At 43.3% G+C, this 17,319-nt stretch overlaps 1 protein-coding gene across 1 annotated transcript in view; it reads left to right on the plus strand.

Moving 5' to 3' along the window:
* LOC139564020 (igLON family member 5-like) overlaps nucleotides 1-17,089 on the plus strand; it is a 153,689-nt gene extending 136,600 nt beyond the window's left edge. The window contains exons 5-8 of the mRNA XM_071383173.1: nucleotides 6,975-7,106; nucleotides 7,915-8,035; nucleotides 9,222-9,373; nucleotides 10,601-17,089. Coding sequence (XP_071239274.1) covers nucleotides 6,975-7,106; nucleotides 7,915-8,035; nucleotides 9,222-9,373; nucleotides 10,601-10,704 — 509 coding nt within the window. The 3' untranslated portion in view covers nucleotides 10,705-17,089. The remainder of the gene's footprint in view (nucleotides 1-6,974; nucleotides 7,107-7,914; nucleotides 8,036-9,221; nucleotides 9,374-10,600) is intronic.
* Nucleotides 17,090-17,319: the final 230 nt, after the last annotated feature.

The following is a 17,319-nucleotide window of genomic DNA, read 5'->3' on the forward strand; positions in this document are numbered from 1 at the left end:
CAAACAAACAATGCCTGCCAGATGCCCGACTACCGCTGATAGAGCTAGAAAGAACCAGACCACCTCTGCTACAGAAACACTCTACTGCAATATATCTCAAAGGCTCTGACTGAGTCTGACTGCTCAGTGCTCATAGTGTCAACGTCCTATAGGGAAATGGACTACAGTTTCACTGCAGGGCAGATCTAAACTTTGACCTCTTTCCTTTCAACCATCCGTCTGGCTTCCTCTTTTCCCCGCAGGTCTAATCTAAGTGTTTGGTTGGTGGTGGGAGTCCAGGCCTGCGTCTGAAATGGCACCCCCACACATCTCCGTTGACGCTGGCTGAGCACCCAACTCTGCCCCCGGGGAAGAAGGGAAATCAAGGGAAGGGAAAGAAGCCAGAGATCCAAATCCCTGAGACACAACCAGGGCTGCAGAAGACATATTTAAAGAGACTGGCCTAATATATTATAGCTTCTAGAAAGGAGAGAGAGAGAGAGAGGGAGAGGGTAAGATAGAGAAAGCAGAAGAGAGAGAAAGGAAATGAGAAAAGAGAGAGAAGGCGAGAAAGAGGAAGACAAAAATTAACAGAGAAAGAGAGAAACGGAGAGACAAAAAAAGACAAAGAGAACGAGTGGTCGAAATTGAAATAAAGAGAAAGGGACGTCCATTATTGACAGCAACCCTGGAGCAATGCCTTGCTCAAGAGTAGGGGATTAAACATCCAACCTTCCAGTTGCTGTATGGTGGCAGGTAGCCTAGCGGTTAGATCATTGGTCCAGTAACTAAAAGAGTGCTTGTTAGAATCCCCAGCCAACTAGGTGAAATAATCTGTCAATCTGCCCTTGAGCAAGGCACTTAACCCTAATTGCTCCAGGGTCACTGTCAATAATGGCTAAACCCTGGCCATGACCCCACTCTTAGGGGGAGTGGGATGAGCAGAAAACACATTTCCATGTCATACTTGTACATGTGTGAAACAGGACAAATATAAGCACCCCATATTTTATATAGTGCACTACTTTTAATCAGAGCCTGAGGGGAGTCCTCTTGGGTCCTGGTCAAAATAATGCATTAAATAGGGAATAGCGAACTGTTTAGAAGGCCTTTTGCCTTTTGGTAGGCCGTCATTGTAACTAAGACTTTGTTCTAATCTGACTTGCCTAGTTAAATAAAGATACATTTTTTTAAATCTGAGGTTTAAAAAAATCTGAGGCAGCCCTAGGTCTTCTTCCAGTAGTGTCTGTGTAAGAGTCTGATGGAGCTGCAGTGTTTTACAGGCCATTGTGAGAGCTATGAAAATTCACTGGAGGACTGATTCCCTGATATGATCTCGCTGTGGAGGAACGGTCAGCGATAAGTCAGAGGGAAGCAGGGAATGAAGGGAGGGGTAAGGAGGATGCTGTGCTCTGACATATTACATCATACAGCTGCTGAGAATTAAACTAGTCACAAAATGCACATGAAATACCCCGACCGGACTTCCCTTTCTCTTTATTTAGATTTTGACCACTCGTTCTCTTTCTCTGTTAATTTTTGTATTTCTCTCTCTCTCTCTCTCCCTCCCTCCCTCCCTCCCTCCTTTCTAGAAGCCGTATTTAATATATTAGGCCAGTCTCTTTAAATGTCTTCTGCAGCCCTGGTTGTGTCTCAGTGATTTGGATCTCTGGCTTATTTCCCTTCCCTTGCCTTCCCTTCTTCCCCAGGGGCAGAGTGGGTGCTCAGCCAGCGTCAACGGAGATGTCACAGGGGAGCCAAATGTATTAGGCTAATGTTATGAGTGAATAACATTGCTGTAAACCCCCAACGCGTCTCGCCACTGCTGCCACTACTCGCTACAGGGTGGTGGGCGGCAGGCTGTACCGCCACTGCAGCAGCTGCAGATAATCATCTCCAGCTCAGTAGCCGCAGCTAATAATCCCCCAGTATAATCTTCAATTGGAACCGCCGCGCTAATCTCTGACAGGAATTATCGCTACCGTTTAGAGTGTCTTGCGTCAGTTGTTACTCGGGTGCAGGCACATGTGTGTATGGGGGGGCTGGGGGGTTGCTCGACAACACTGTGTGTGTGTGTGTGTGTGTGTGTGTGTGTGTGTGTGTGTGTGTGTGTGTGTGTGTGTGTGTGTGTGTGTGTGTGTGTGTGTGTGTGTGTGTGTGTGTGTGTGTGTGTGTGTGTGTGTGTGTGTGTGTGGGGAGGCCAGTGGTCCACTGACTGGCTGGCTTTTTTCATTTTTTTATTATGATAACTGAGCAGCAATTTAAGCTGTGGATTTCCTTGTTAGTAGACAGATGATGTATTATGTCGTGTTCCACAACCTGGCTTCTTTAATGGGGAAAATAGGAGAAAAGCTTAATGGTGTTGGAGCTTGGAGGCTGCCAGACAGACAGCTGGCTTTGTGGAGACACACAGTGGGGCAACGTTCCCTCAATGTTCCCTCTCGACGCTGTCCTTCTAATAACACCTCTGCATCCATTCCCTTACGCGAATAAAGCCAATATATTCTAGCCTGCCGGCCTCTTTGACTCAGTAAAGACTTTTGCCGTCACGTCGCCAGAGGAAAACGAGGGCTGCTGAAGTGTGAGACAGACTAATTTGCTTGTCAGGGCACTAGGGAGTTTTGTCAACACCACATAACAGCCCCATATTGTTCTTACTGCATAGTGACGCACACACTGTTACCCCTGTCGAGTTTGGTGTGGCCAACGTTTAAAAATAAATACCTATTTATTTCTGTTGAGGCTTTGTGAAGTAGTGATGTAACATTGTTGTCAAGCCTCAGTTCCTAGCTTCAGTATCTGTTGCTCACGGACATACAGGTACTCCAACACAGATCTAGGATCAGCTTCCACCTCCTCCAATCCACACCTGGCAAAACCCCCAAACTGACCATAAATCAGCATCTAGGGCAACTGTATTTTACACCTGGGTCGTGTTCATTAGGCACCAAATGGAAGGAATATAATTTGATCTCTGAGAAATTAAGCTAATTGATTGGCCCTTTTAATTTATAGGATTCATATAATTTTCAATAAATATAGCACCTAACATCCAATTTGGACCATAATTATTTCTAACAAAGAGTAAGACATGAGGAATCATCCACAGACCAGTCACCCACAGACCTCCCACACCCCACACCAATCCCACCCCAACAACCAGTATACAGTATCAGTTCTCTATATCTGACAAGTAGTGCTGCGCTTGGAGTATTGCTTCTTCAACCTTTGTGAATCTGTTGATGGTTTTATTCCCCTGTTCAGAGAAAATAGCTTGTGTTCTTTACCATAAATGATTGTGAGGAACCAAGTTTTTCCCACTTGATGCTGCTGTTCCTGCTGCTGCCACCACACCCATTTCATCTCGTCATGAGCAAAAGCTATTGGTTTTCTACCCAAAGTTGAAAAGACAATATTGTGATCCGTTTGTGACCGACCAGCTCGATTCGGTCTTAAAAGTAGCAACATTTAAAATTTTGTTTTTGTACATAGGATAAAAGTAGAAACTCAGAGCAAGCACAATGGTATATCATACACTACAGTTTCTGTATAGCACTTTGTGACATCGGATGATGTAAAAAGGGATTTATAAATACAATTGATTGATTGAATGGGAAAGTAATGCTGCTTTGAAAGTTGAAAATAGCCCTTGAATGTTTTTGTACACGTACTGGAAAGTTCTTTGTCAGCGCCCATTCAGCATTGTTCACACCCTCTTAAGCCTTAGCCCCACCCATCTCTTTAAGGATTCACATACATGACATCAGCAGCCTGGTGGTCCAAAATAGCATAACTGGTGTATTTTAACACCAATAAACCCATCAGTTTAAAAATGTATTTACTAACCAGGCAACTTAAAGCAACTTTCTTAACAATACTTTGGTTCGTTTCTAGCTTGTTAGCTAGCAAGCTAATGTTAAGTTACAGGAAAATATACTCACAACACGCTCATTATTTGCAAGTTAACGGCAAGCAAATTACAGAATTTAATAGTTTACGGTTGTGAGTGTAACAAAATAAAAGCAGGGCATTCTACCAGAGAATTTTTGAGCTTGGACACTGTCTCGTTGGCCTAACGTTATTTCCTAATTTGACTTTAATGTAGGTCATGTTGTTCTTCACGTTACCGTTGCTAGTAAACACACACTATATCAAATCAAATCAAAGTTTATTGGTCACATGCACAGAATACAGAAGGTGTAAACTGTACAGTGATATGGTACCTTGCATAGTGGAATATTTTGTTTAGACATGCAGCTAGCTAGCTAGCTACAAAATGAACCATAATCCCAACTCATAATGTTACTATGCTGCATCAACCTGCAGGTAGCTAACCAACTAGATTCAATGTTAGCTAGCTAGCTAGCTAACATTAGGCTATAAATAGCAATGCACATGGCTCTGAGATACAATTAATATTACCTCACAGGTCATACACGATGGTGGGTTGGTGGGTTTGTGCCAACCCACCAGCGACTGTGGGTTTGTGCCCATAGGCGTCGTTGTTGCCGGTGAGGTCTAGTGAGGACCTGCCTTACAACAGGCCTACAAGCCCTCAGTCCAGCCTCTCTCAGCCTATTGCGGACAGTCTGAGCACTGATGGAGGGATTGTGCGTTCCTGGTGTAACTCGGGCAGTTGTTGTTGCCATCCTGTACCTGTCCTGCAGGTGTGATGTTCAGATGTACCGATCCTGTCCTGGTGTTGTTACACGTGGTCTGCCACTACGAGGACAATCAGCTGTCCGTCCTGTCTCCCTGTAGCGCTATCTTAGGCGTCTCACAGTACGGACATGGCAATTTATTGCCCTGGCCACATCTGCAGTCCTCATGTCTCCTTGCAGCATGCCTAAGGCACATTCACGCAGATGAGCAGGGACCCTGGGCATCTTTCTTTTGGTATTTTTCAGAGTCAGTAGAAAGGCCTCTTTAGTGTCCTAGGTTTTCATAACTGTGACCTTAATTGCCTACCGTCTGTAAGCTGTTAGTGTCTTAACGACCGTTCCACAGGTGCATGTTCATTAATTGTTTATGGTTCATTGAACAAGCATGGGAAACAGTGTTTAACCCTTTACAATGAAGATCTGTGAAGTTATTTGGATTTTTACGAATTATCTTTGAAAGACAGGGTCCTGAAAAAGGTCTGTTTCTTTTTTTGCTGAGTTTAGTACTGTACGCCTACCATAGTCTGTTCTAGACTTGGGGACTGTGAAGAGACCTCTGGTGGCATGTCTTGTGGGGTATGCGTGGGTGTCCAAGCTGTTTCCAAGTATTTTAATGTTAGCTCTCTGTGTACGATTGAGGGCCAGCCATGCTGCCCTGTTCTGAGCCAATTACAATTTTCCTAAATCCCTCTTTGTGGCACCTGACCACACTACTGAACATTAGTCTAGGTGCGACAAAACTAGGGCCTGTAAGACCTGCCTTGTTGATAGTGTTGTTAAGAAGGCAGAGCAGCCTTAGCTACTGTTGTATCAATATGTTTTGACCATGACAGTTTACAATACAGGTTTACTCCAAGCAGTTTAGTCACTTGCTCAATTTCCACATTATTATTTATGAGATGTAGTTGAGGTTTAGAGTTTAGTGAATGATTTGTCCCAAATAAAATGCTTTTAGTTTTGGAAATATTTAGGACTAACATTTTCCTTACTACCCATTCCGAAACTAACTGCAGCTCTTTGTTAAGTGTTGCAGTCATTTCAGTTGCTGTAGTAGCTGACGTGTATAGCGTTGAGTCATCCGCATACATAGACACACTGGCTTAACTCAAAGCCAGTGGCATGTCGTTAGTAAAGATAGAAAAAAAGTAAGGGGCCTAAACAGCTACCCTGGTGAATTCCTGATTCTCCCTGGATTATGTTTGAAAGGCTTCCATTAAAGAACACCTTCTGTGTTCTGTTAGACAAGTAACTATTTATCCACATTATAGTAGGGGGTGTAAAGCCATAACACATACGTTTTTCCAGCAGCAGACGATAATGTCAAAAGCTGCACTGAAGTCTAACAAGACAGCCCCCACAATAATTTTATCATCAATTTCTCTCAGCCAATCATCAGTCATTTGTGTAAGTGCTGTACTTGTTGAGTGTCCTTCCCTATAAGCGTGCTGAAAGTCTGTTGTCAATTTGTTTACTCTGAAATAGCATTGTATCTGGTCAAACACAATTTTTTCCAGAAGTTTACTAAGGGTTGCTAACAGGCTGATTGGTCGGCTATTTGAGGGGCTTTACTATTCTTGGGTAGCGGAATTACATTAGCTTCCCTCCAGGCCTGAGGACACACACTTTCTAGTAGGCTTAAATTGAAGATGTGGCCAATAGGAGTGGAAACATCGTGCTCTATTGTCCTCAGTCATTTTCCATCCAGATTGTCAGACCCCGATGGCTTGTTATTGTTGATAGACAACACACATTTTTTTCACCTCTTCCACACTGACTTTACGGAATTCAGAAGTACAATTCTTGTCTTTCAAATTTGGTCAGATATACTTGGATGTGTACTGTCAGTGTTTGTTGCTGGCATGTCATACCTACGTTTGCTTATCTTGCCAATGAAAAGTAATTTAAGTAGTTGGCAACATAGTGGGTTTTGTGATGAATGAGCCATCTGATTCAATGAATGATGGAGTCGAGTTTGCCTTTTTTTCTGCAGACTGTAGACAGGGGTTTCGTACAACAGGCTTCTTTCTGTGTGTTCTTTTTTCAACCTCATTCGCATATTTGCAATCAAACTCTAGAATTTTCTCCACCTCCTTAGCTATCATACTCTGCTTCCACCGGGCATTCCACTGATTTCAAAAGTCTGTTCTCCAGAAAGTGGAGCGCAACACTATTGCAGTTATTTGTGTGTGGTGGCAGTATTAGCAACAGTGTCATCTAGCGGGAAAAAATTGATACTTTCACACTAATTGATTTAATCGACCCTGAACAAACGCACTTTTCAGCCTGTGATGACCTCTGACCTCTATCATTTGACCCTGTCCTTTGTCCAATCAGATGGTCTAATGAGTGAAGGGGAGTTCCTGGACATAACAGAGATCAAGCGGCATCAGGCGGAAGAGTTTGAGTGCATCACTAACAACGGAGTGACGCAGCCCGACATACGCAAGGTCAAGGTCACCGTCAACTGTGAGTGTCCCTATAAACCACAAAACACACGCATGCACTCACATACACAGACACACAGACAGACAAAGAAACAGTCACAGACACAGACACCCCACACATAGTATACCTCCCATAAGATAATACTATACTGAATGAAAATATAAACGCAACATGCAACAATTAAAAATATTTTGCTGAGTTACAGTTCAGATGAGGAATCAGTCAATTGAATTAACTTCATTAGGTCCTAATCTATGGATGTCACATGACTGGTTACAGATACCGTTTTAAAAAATGGACCTCAAAATGGGCATCAGGATCTCGTCATGGAATTTTTGTGCATTCAAATTGCCAATCGATAAAATGCAATTGTATTCGTTGTCCGTAGATTATGCCTGCCCATACCATAACCCCACTGCATCCATGGGGCACTCTGTTCGCAATGTTGACATCAGCAAACCACTCGCCAAGAGTGTGCTAAAGGGTGGCTATTTGAAGAATCTCAAATATAAAATATATTTTGATTTGTTGAACACTTTTTTGTTTTCTACATTATTCCATATGTGTTATTTCATAGTTTTGATGTCGTCACTATTATTCTACAATGTGGAAAATATTTAAAAAATACAGAAAAATCCTTGAATGAGTAGGTGTTCTAAAACGTTTGTATGTCTTAATAATTTTATATGTCATGTATTTATCAACCTCAACCTTTCTCGGCCTTGAAGGTCACTGAGCCTTTCTTTGTCTGAGCTTAACTTTTAATCACTATCGTTGTGTACATATGTTAAAGATTTCTCTCACTTCTCCCTCCTTCTTCCTTGTTCAGACCCTCCCATGATCACAGACGTGAAGAACATGCCAGCCCAGCTGGGCAAGACGGCCATTTTGCGCTGTGAGGCCATGGCAGTACCCACAGCCTCCTTTGAGTGGTACAGAGACGACCGCAGGTAAGAAAAATACCTCCTCCTTCTCCTTCACTTTTTCTCTAATAGGACGGTTTTGCTAGCACAGACTGGAATTTGTTCCGGTATTCATCCAATGGCATTGAGGAGTATACCACCTCAGTCACCGGCTTCATCAATAAGTGCATCGATATCCAACCAGAAGCCATGGATTACAGGCAACATCTGCACTGAGCTAAAGGCTGAAGCTGCCGCTTTCAAGGAGCGGGACACTAATCCGGACGCTTATAAGAAATCCCACTATGCCCTCAGACGAACCATCAACCAGGCAAAGCGTCAATACAGGACTACGATTGAATCCTACCAGACGGGCCTTTTATGCTCACTTCGAGGCAAGCAACAGTGAAGCATGCATGAGAGCACCAGCTGTTCCGGATGACTGTGTGATCACTCTCTCCGTAGCTGATGTGAGCAAGACCTTAAAACTGGTCAACATGACTGGTTGCATCACCACCTGGTATAAAAACTGCTCGGCATCCGACCGTAAGGCGCTACAGAGGGTAGTGTGTACGGCCCAGTACATCACTGGGGCCAAGCTTCCTGCCATCCACGACCTATATACTAGGCGGTGTCAGAGGAAGGCCCAAAAAATTGACAAAGACTCCAGTCACCCAAGTCGTAGACTGTTCTCTCTGCTACAGCACGACGAGCGGTACCGGAGCGCCAAGTCTAGGTCCAAAAGACTCCTACCCCCAAGCCATAAGACTGCTGAACAAATAATCAAATGGCCACCCGGACTATTTGCATTGACCCCCCCACCCCCACCCCCACCCCACCCTTTGTTTTTACACTGCTGCTACTCGCTGTTTGTTATCTATGCATAGTCACTTTACACCTACCTACATGTACAAATTACCTGGTAAATATTTTCTTAACTCTATTTTCTTAAATCTGCATTGTTGGTTAAGGGCTTGTAAGTAAGCATTTCATGTTGTATTTGGCGCATGTGACAAATACAATTTGATTTGATTTAATAGGTTCGGTAGATTTTCTTCCTGTATTGCTAACACATCCTTTCAGATATAAACAAAGTTATTTCTCTCTCTCTCCATCGGTCGCTCGCTCATCCCCCCACTCTACCCCTCTCTCTCTATCTACCTCCCCCCGCTCTCTTTGTCCCGCCCTCTCTCTCTATCTCACCCACCTTTCTCCCTCTCTCTCTCTGTATCAGGCCGGTAGAGAGCGATAACACTCTGAGGATCAAGAACGAGAAGACGCGTTCACTGCTTCTCTTTACCAACGTGACGGACAAACACTTTGGCAACTACACTTGTTTTGCCTCCAACAGGCTGGGAGCCTCCAACGCCAGCATGCTGCTCTTCCGTGAGTCTCTTTAAGCATTCAGACACACACACACACACATACGTAAGCATGCATACGTACACACAGATAGCCACATGCAGACACAGACACATGCATACATACCGCAGGAGGTTGGTGACACCTGAATTGGGGAGGACGGGCTTTTGGTAATGGCTGAAGAAGAATAAGTGGAATGGTATCAAATACATCAAACACATGGTTTCCACGCTCAATTCCGGACATTATTATGAGCCGTCCTCCCCTCAGCAGCCTCCTGTGATGCATACACACACAGACTCACATATTATACTGTACATACACATGCACGCACACACACTTCCATACATGTGTCTAAGCTCATTCTACTTCACTCAATCACACAAGTAGTCACATGTGCATGCACACATACTTAGAGAAGGAAACCAATGCAAACACACACCTAGTCACACACGGCATCCCCATCTCTCTTCCTCTCCCTGCTCACGGTGCTGGATTTTCTCATTTCCCTCCCTCCTTCCCAATCCCTCCTTCCATCTTGCCATCTCTTTATTCACCGCCCCATTACACCAAAGAGCTTTTCTCCTCCATTTCTCCCTCTGTTCTGTCCTGTTCTGTTACCCCAGGAAGTTGTCGTGTCTCTCCTTCTCTCTCCTCCCGTCTTGCATTAGCCCTCCCCGATGAGAGATTTCCAACACTGTGTTCTCTCGCTCCCTCTATCCCTCCCTCTCTCCCGCCTTCCACGCTCTGACATTACCATCTTAAGTGAGCCCCTTCATCTCCTCCCTTTCTCTTCTTTCATTCCCTTGTTCTGCCGTTTCCTCGGCAAGTCTCCCTCCAATGACTCACCCCCAGCCAGTCTCATACATCCTTCTGCGCCGCCTTCCTCCATTCCCTCCTCTGTCGGCCCTCGTGTCTTATCTCGCCATCATCTGTCTTTCTCCTCTCCTTTTTTCGCCTAATCTTCCCCCTTCATCATTAGAAAAAGCTGGGTCTGAACCGTCTGTACGAATGGGACACAGACCGAAAATCGAACCACTCTGACTAATATAGCTTCGGGGATGGTTTTACACTCTGTCCCTGTCATTGCATTCAGACTTCATCCCAAAATGTTTTACCTCTTTTTACTTGTAGTTTACGTTTTCTCTGGTTGTTTCCTTTTTCCCTTACGAATTGTTCTCCACTCTTATTTCCCTCGGTTTCCTCTTTCCTTCTGGGGCCTGTCCTTCTCTCCCGGGCCCCTTGATGCAGGGCCGGGAGCCGTGTACGGACGAGGCGTGGCCGTCAACGTGGGGGTGAGTGCGGGTGTTGGCTTTTGGCTTTGCCTCTCTGTCTCTCTCCTGATGAAGGTCTAAGAGCTTTTCCCGGAAGTCCCATCCCGCCTGTGGAAGGAAGAAGGAATTTATTTAATTACGAACCCATCACTGTGAACCAAAAATAATATGCATTATTCAAAGTAGCCATTGACGCATCGCATCTCACACCCACACCAACTCTCCCCTCGCTACCTATATTGCCAACATCACCATACCACTCTCTCTCTTCATCCTGTTTCCAATGAGGGTCACCATGGTGATGTCTATAATGTGTTTATTAAGAATGATAATTGTGATGATGACGATGAAAACAGATATTTAACACCAGGATAATACTATTACAAATCTAAATCATGACTGATCTACAATAATGTTCATGGACGTTTGGAAACTAGGAGTGACAACGCTACTATTTATGGTTGGAACTACTCTATAATGAAAATGATTCGTTATTCTAATGAGGGTCACGTGACCTTGTTGAAAGCTGTCCATTGGCCCGTCGGTCCTGTGACATTTGACCCTATGATCATACAAGTACCATTTCATTCCGTTTTTAACCATGTGGCAGTGTATATGATGCGGCTGCTGCGAATGATGTCAAAACACACATGAAGGGTGGACGGTGGGGGTTCTATAAAGCCTTTGCCCTTCTAGTGCACCCCTTTGGGATCTCAACCAAGAAGAAGCATGTGAGAAGACCCACTTCACCCCCCCTCCATCCACCCCCCACCCCTCTTTAAAAGAAAAATTGTCCTCTGCCCACCCCCTCCCCCCATCGTTAAGGTGGTTTGTGCTCCGTCCCGTGTGTAAATATAATGCAGTACAAAGGCCATGCCGTTACTAGAGGCAGTCTATCCACATCCAACCCTCCTTGGTTGGTGGCTAATGTAGTGGCTAATAAAATCTAAAACATCCAGCAAAACTACATTACCCATCAGCCTCTATTACAGTTTTCATAACCAGGAAGGGACTGTAGAAATAACAATCGTGTCTCCTGCTTTGAAGGCGTTGACCAGTCATCCTCCTTCCTTGTCGCTTGTTGATAGCATGTACCGGTTAGAGATGTTCCTGTCGTGAAACCTCCCTCCCACTCCCCCTCCTCCCCTGTCCGTTTTACTCTGCAAGGTTAAACTGCTATAACTTTTTGGGTGTTGATAATAATACTGATGATGTTAATAAGTATTTAAATGAATATGAAAAGTAATTCCATGTGAGAAAAAAATGAACACATACTACTCCAGCGCTGACTGGAGCGCTGTGTGCGCTGTGTGTGCTAAAAATATTTTGTACTCAATCCCTCGGAGAAATCACACTCATTGAACTGAACGACGACGACAAAAGACGAAGTTGTAAGGTTTTCAAGTTGTGCTCTTTTTTGCCATGACAAGGATTTTAAAAACACATCAAAGTTGATCCCGAGGGAGACTTTTCATCAGAAAGAGTCCGCAGTCAATGAAATGTAATATTGTTTGTATACGTGTATGTATTTAAACCTTTGTTTTCATGCTGTTAACTGTATAAAGCATATTACACATATTCAACCAGCTTTCATAGCGTGTCACTCTCCAGACAGACCAGCTCAATAGATAAATTATTTAAAGCGATGTATGTAAAGCAGCGTCCCTGTAAGTCAGTCAGCCCCCGTATGGCAGGACAGGCGCACCAGGAGATAAAGATGTAATTAGCCACTACCTGTGGCTGGATAAGTGACGGGGCCTACACTCCCCGCCTCCCCCATGTCCTTCCCGCCAGCCATGGACAAGCCCCATAAATCACGTTCAATCCTGGCCCCTGACAGGATCCTCCTCAAGGACACCCTCGTCCCTGTAAAGCAGACGTGGAGCGTCCTCACAAACCACCACACCTGGGCCCTGATTGAACCCCCCCCAGGGCTCAATTATCCAGCCACTTTCCCTGCACAGATCAACCACCGAGACGTGCACTGTGAGGCTCGATGACACCCCAACCAACCGCTGTTTCTCTGTCACGTCCTGCTGTGTCTATGTCTATATGCAAACTCCCCCAATAGTGAACCAACCTGCATGGAGAGATGGGCTCACACTACCCACAATTCCTGTGACCTTACAGGAATATGCAGCATCTGTATTCAGTATTCTGCGAATAGCTGTCATCTTTTTTTGTTTGATTTCATTTTAACCAGCAACATACCTGCTAACTCAGATATAGGAGAGGCATCCAATCCGGTTAAGCTGTGCTATGATATTTAAGGGTGCCCCTAACAATCTATTCAAGAATGGAACTGTTTTAGTAATACTATTGTATGAAGTGTGCTAATGTATGAAGAGATGTGAAGCCCTAGGAAGAGTGAATGTTCCCTTTAGCAGGAGGCTAGTCAATGAAAACCTGTTTGTCTCACTGAATATAGTGTGAGATGTGTTCTGTTGATGCCCGTTGCTCTATGCAATGTAGTCAGTCATTGGTATGTCTGAAGGGCAACACACAGACCCACTTGTGTTCATCTTGTTTTGCTCAGACTCACAGGACATTGATGGGTATCGATTTTCAAGCACAAGAGCAGGTTGTTTTGGTCAGTGATTCTGTTTTTCCTTCTTTGTCGTTTTCGATCCCCCTCTCTCACTCACGCTGTCTTTCTGTCTGTCTTCTCTCTTTCACATCCTCTGTCCCATGTCAGCACCCAGCTCAATTTTATCAGTGGAATAAACTTCTGCATGTACATACTCTGTCCTTGAAGAAAAAATGAAAAGAAAATAAGGAAACTGTCATGTTTCTCAATGTGGGTTTGAAAAAAAAGCATGTAAATGTTCGTTTTGGGGGGATTTTGAAAAACAAAAAGCTGTATCTTGTGTAAAGGCTGGGGGAAAGGCTGGGGGATATGCTTTTAAATTCATGCAATGGAGGGCGATATGTATGGTGGGCATTTGTAATAACCCCAAATGAGTTTGAGGGTCTCCATGAGTTCTTCATCAATGTGAAAGTTAATCAGAGGACTGGAAATGGGAAAAGGAAGGATGCAGCGAATACACTTCCTCGATGGGTGTGAGAGGACCTCCACACACAGTGGGAAGAAGCCCAGACTGGTACAGACAAAGGTCTGAGGCAGAGGGAGATGGGATGACTCTGACCAGACAGTAAACTCTCCATGGGGGAGAACGAGAAAAGACAAGGCAGACACTTGATAGGATAGCAGCTCAGATAAAATTCCTAAAATGGCCACTGCGTCGTTCCTCCTGAAGGAAGACATACCACAGCGTTGTCTATGATTACACCATGTAATATTAATAGCATTAGCACTGCAATGATCACAAACACTGTCTGTGTACAGGCAGCATTTCATGAATCTATCTGCTAGCCTATCAATGAGCGTTTACACTTTATTGATATGGTGTGGTGTCATATAGCTTGACCTGTAATTACAGCACAGAGACATGCTGTATGATTCTAATGGACGTAAGTGGTGTCATTACATGTAGTTCATCACTCCCAACAAATGGGGGCGATGCTAATTCTACGGGCGCCACTCGAGCATTGCTAAGCAGCACTTTTTGGCTTATGTTGATGTACATAATAAACTAACTTAACTAACTAACTTATAAACTAACTTGCTTCATTTATATATGAGATTATTTAAATGTTTTGAAGACAATTATAACCATATTTGGGTGGTGTATTTTTTATTTATGACAAGTCTAGTTGTATATGGAAATACAGCGGGAGACGAGCAGTAGAAGCTAGATAACTATACACCCAGTCTCCGTTTGAATGTACTCGTTTTTTAAGTTGTGTATCTGTGTTAGATCCTGAATCACTATACGCACTATATTCCAGTCTCGCCACATTAAACAGTTCCTTTACAGACTTTCAGTTCCAAATGCAATGGTTAATCGATACATTGGACTGGATCGCTTGAAATTGAGCAATTTCTCCCCAGGCTCACTACCAGGGCCCAAAGACTGAATTGTCAAGTGTCTATATTAAGGCCTTAGAATAGAGAGCATAATTTATCATGCCTTGATACAAGACACCCCTAATTGCGCATTGATTTTCTCCCCATCTCCGAAACATTTTGGCCGAGCTATATTGTCAACTAAGGTAACTATTTGTTTAGAGAACATACAATGAAGAATGAGTCATTAGTTTTATTTTCATGTCAGTTGAAAGAGTAGCTAGTCAAGGCGCATTTTGTTCATTTTGTTCTTTCTGATAATAAGATGTCTAACAATTGTCTGTATAATGGCACCTTATAGTACATTATATTTTATTATTGTACTCAATTAAATGATTGATACCAAATGTTAATTTTGGAAATGTCAGTACCTATCGATACTGTGTATCTAGAGGCTTATGTCTGACAAACACAGCCGACTCTTTAATAGGAGTAGAGTCTAGAACGATAGGATGTACAATAGAACGAGATGAGATAAAGAGGAATAGAACCGTAGCCATGAGAGTATTTGGTCAATATTCAACTAACATGATAAATTATCAGAATTATGTCAGATTTTCAGTACCGGTACTGTGTATCAGTTATACATAAGAAGATGTGTCTTATTGAGGGACAGACTCATTGATATATAAATGATTTCCGTAGTACCAGCCAGGTCTCTCCAGCTTTTGTCCTTCACACCATAGCCCACTAGCTAGATAACAATGTGTTATCCTAATGAGCTATTGTTCACCAGCTAATCTAAAGGCCTGTTCCATTCTTATGAGCAGAGTCAACATTGCAGGTGTGTTTAAGCTCCAGTAGATTTCCATTAGCTGTACTAATGAGTGCATCGATACACACAACATGCTGGGCTGAGGTTAGCTACATGATGAAAATAGGTCATTATTGTATGAACATGCTGACTACATGTTGCCAAGCAGAGGAAGTGATATTTGCCTTGACTCACTGGAGGATCAACTTGGAAGTTGAATGAGGTGGCTAGCTAGGTATAGTAAGTTGGTAGTAGTTGAATTGATAGATACACAAGGACAGAATGTATACAAAAAAAGACAGATACATTTATGTAGAGAGGTGGATATTTTGTTAGTTTATCGTTTCTATTCTGAATTCTAATTAGGATATATTATTATCCATGTAAAACATTGACAGTATTTGTTTGTGTGGATAGTGGGTTAAAGTAATACTTGCGAGCCACAGAGGCAAGAGCAGCAGTCACTCACTCCCACCTCCATCCACACAAACAGGCAGGGACTACAGATGGTTGCTTGTCAATCACCCTCTCCTTTCTAAGAATGTAGCTAGTGGCTAATTAACAGTGTAACAGTGTTGGTCCATCCACAGCTGGAACAACAAGAGAGTCTGCACACTACTAGGCAACAATGGAGGCGCCCACCAGCCAGCCTCCTTAGTCATTAGAAGCGGCCTAACATCTCCAACACTGAGAGCCCCTTTACTTGGCCTTTGTGAGTCACCAGCAGAAACCGGCCATTTGGCCTGTCAATCAACTGGGTAAATATTGGTTGCCATGGCGAAAACTGACAATGGAACTATATTTTTTTCTTGTCGAATGACATCATCAAGTGATGTTCTGGCTTGTGTTCATAGGATAAAATGGGAGAGAACCTGTGCGGTGTGATTAAGTCGCAAACTGTCTGAAACTGTCCTATTAATGTGAGATGTATAGATTTGAATTTATGACACAATATAAGATTGTGTTGTCATGACACTGTTGTTTCACCAGAACAATTTTGAAACTTCTGAAAAACTATGACAATCAGGTAATAACAATTAACAAAGACAAATGTAATTTTTATCAGTGCGAGAACTAATAACAAATATTAGGTTGGCTTAGCAATCCAGTGGATGAGTCTACTCTAGAATGCTTGGTTAGTGTTTGCGGACATCTTATGGAGATGTCATGCCCATCTCTCTCTCTCGTTGCCCCTCTGGCCCACTTCCTCCTCCCTCCTCCCTCCTCCATCTCCTTTCCCTCTCTGTGGAGAAAACAGAAAACCTGCCACCTGTACCCCCCCCCCCCCTATGCCAATCCCGCTGCCTACTGCCTTGCCACCTCTCTGTATGCCAGGTTCCCACCCTGGTAAATCTGTGTTATTGATTTGTGAGTGTGTGTGTCCATGTGTGTGTGTGTGGATTATCTGACCTTCACATGGCAGGCATGTTGGTTTCAATCTACCCCTAGACCTCAACATTATTATTTCTGTCTGTGTTGACTTTGCAAGGTTGCATCGATATAACATACTGAACAAAACAAAGAAACACAAGCAGCGTCGTCTTCCATCTTGACATATTTCTGTGCAGTGAAGCGATGATGATTATGATGACTCTTTTGATTCATTTGATCTCTGTTCTGTCTCTGTTTTTGTCATTTCTAAGTGTGTGGACAATTTTTCCCCCAAATCTATAGAAGTGAAGTTTAAAAAATAAAATATATCAGAGGGAGAAAAATCAATAAAAATAATGTTGTTTTTAACAGAACTTTGTGTGTGTGGTTGATTGTTGTCGTTGTTTAATGTGATATGTTGCTGCGTTCTCAGCCCCTGTGGTTGGAAAGCGAGGTTAGGTGAGCTGAGTTTCCTGAGTTTGGTTCCAGCAACAGAGTCAAACTTTTCACCTTTGCTTGATGCCACTACAAAGTTGTACATTGGCTTTTTGAATAGGACTAAATCATGATGATATTTCAATACAGAGGAAAACAGTCAGCTGAA

The sequence above is a fragment of the Salvelinus alpinus genome, chromosome 35, assembly GCF_045679555.1.
Source record: "Salvelinus alpinus chromosome 35, SLU_Salpinus.1, whole genome shotgun sequence".
NCBI classification, from domain to species: Eukaryota; Metazoa; Chordata; class Actinopteri; order Salmoniformes; family Salmonidae; genus Salvelinus; species Salvelinus alpinus.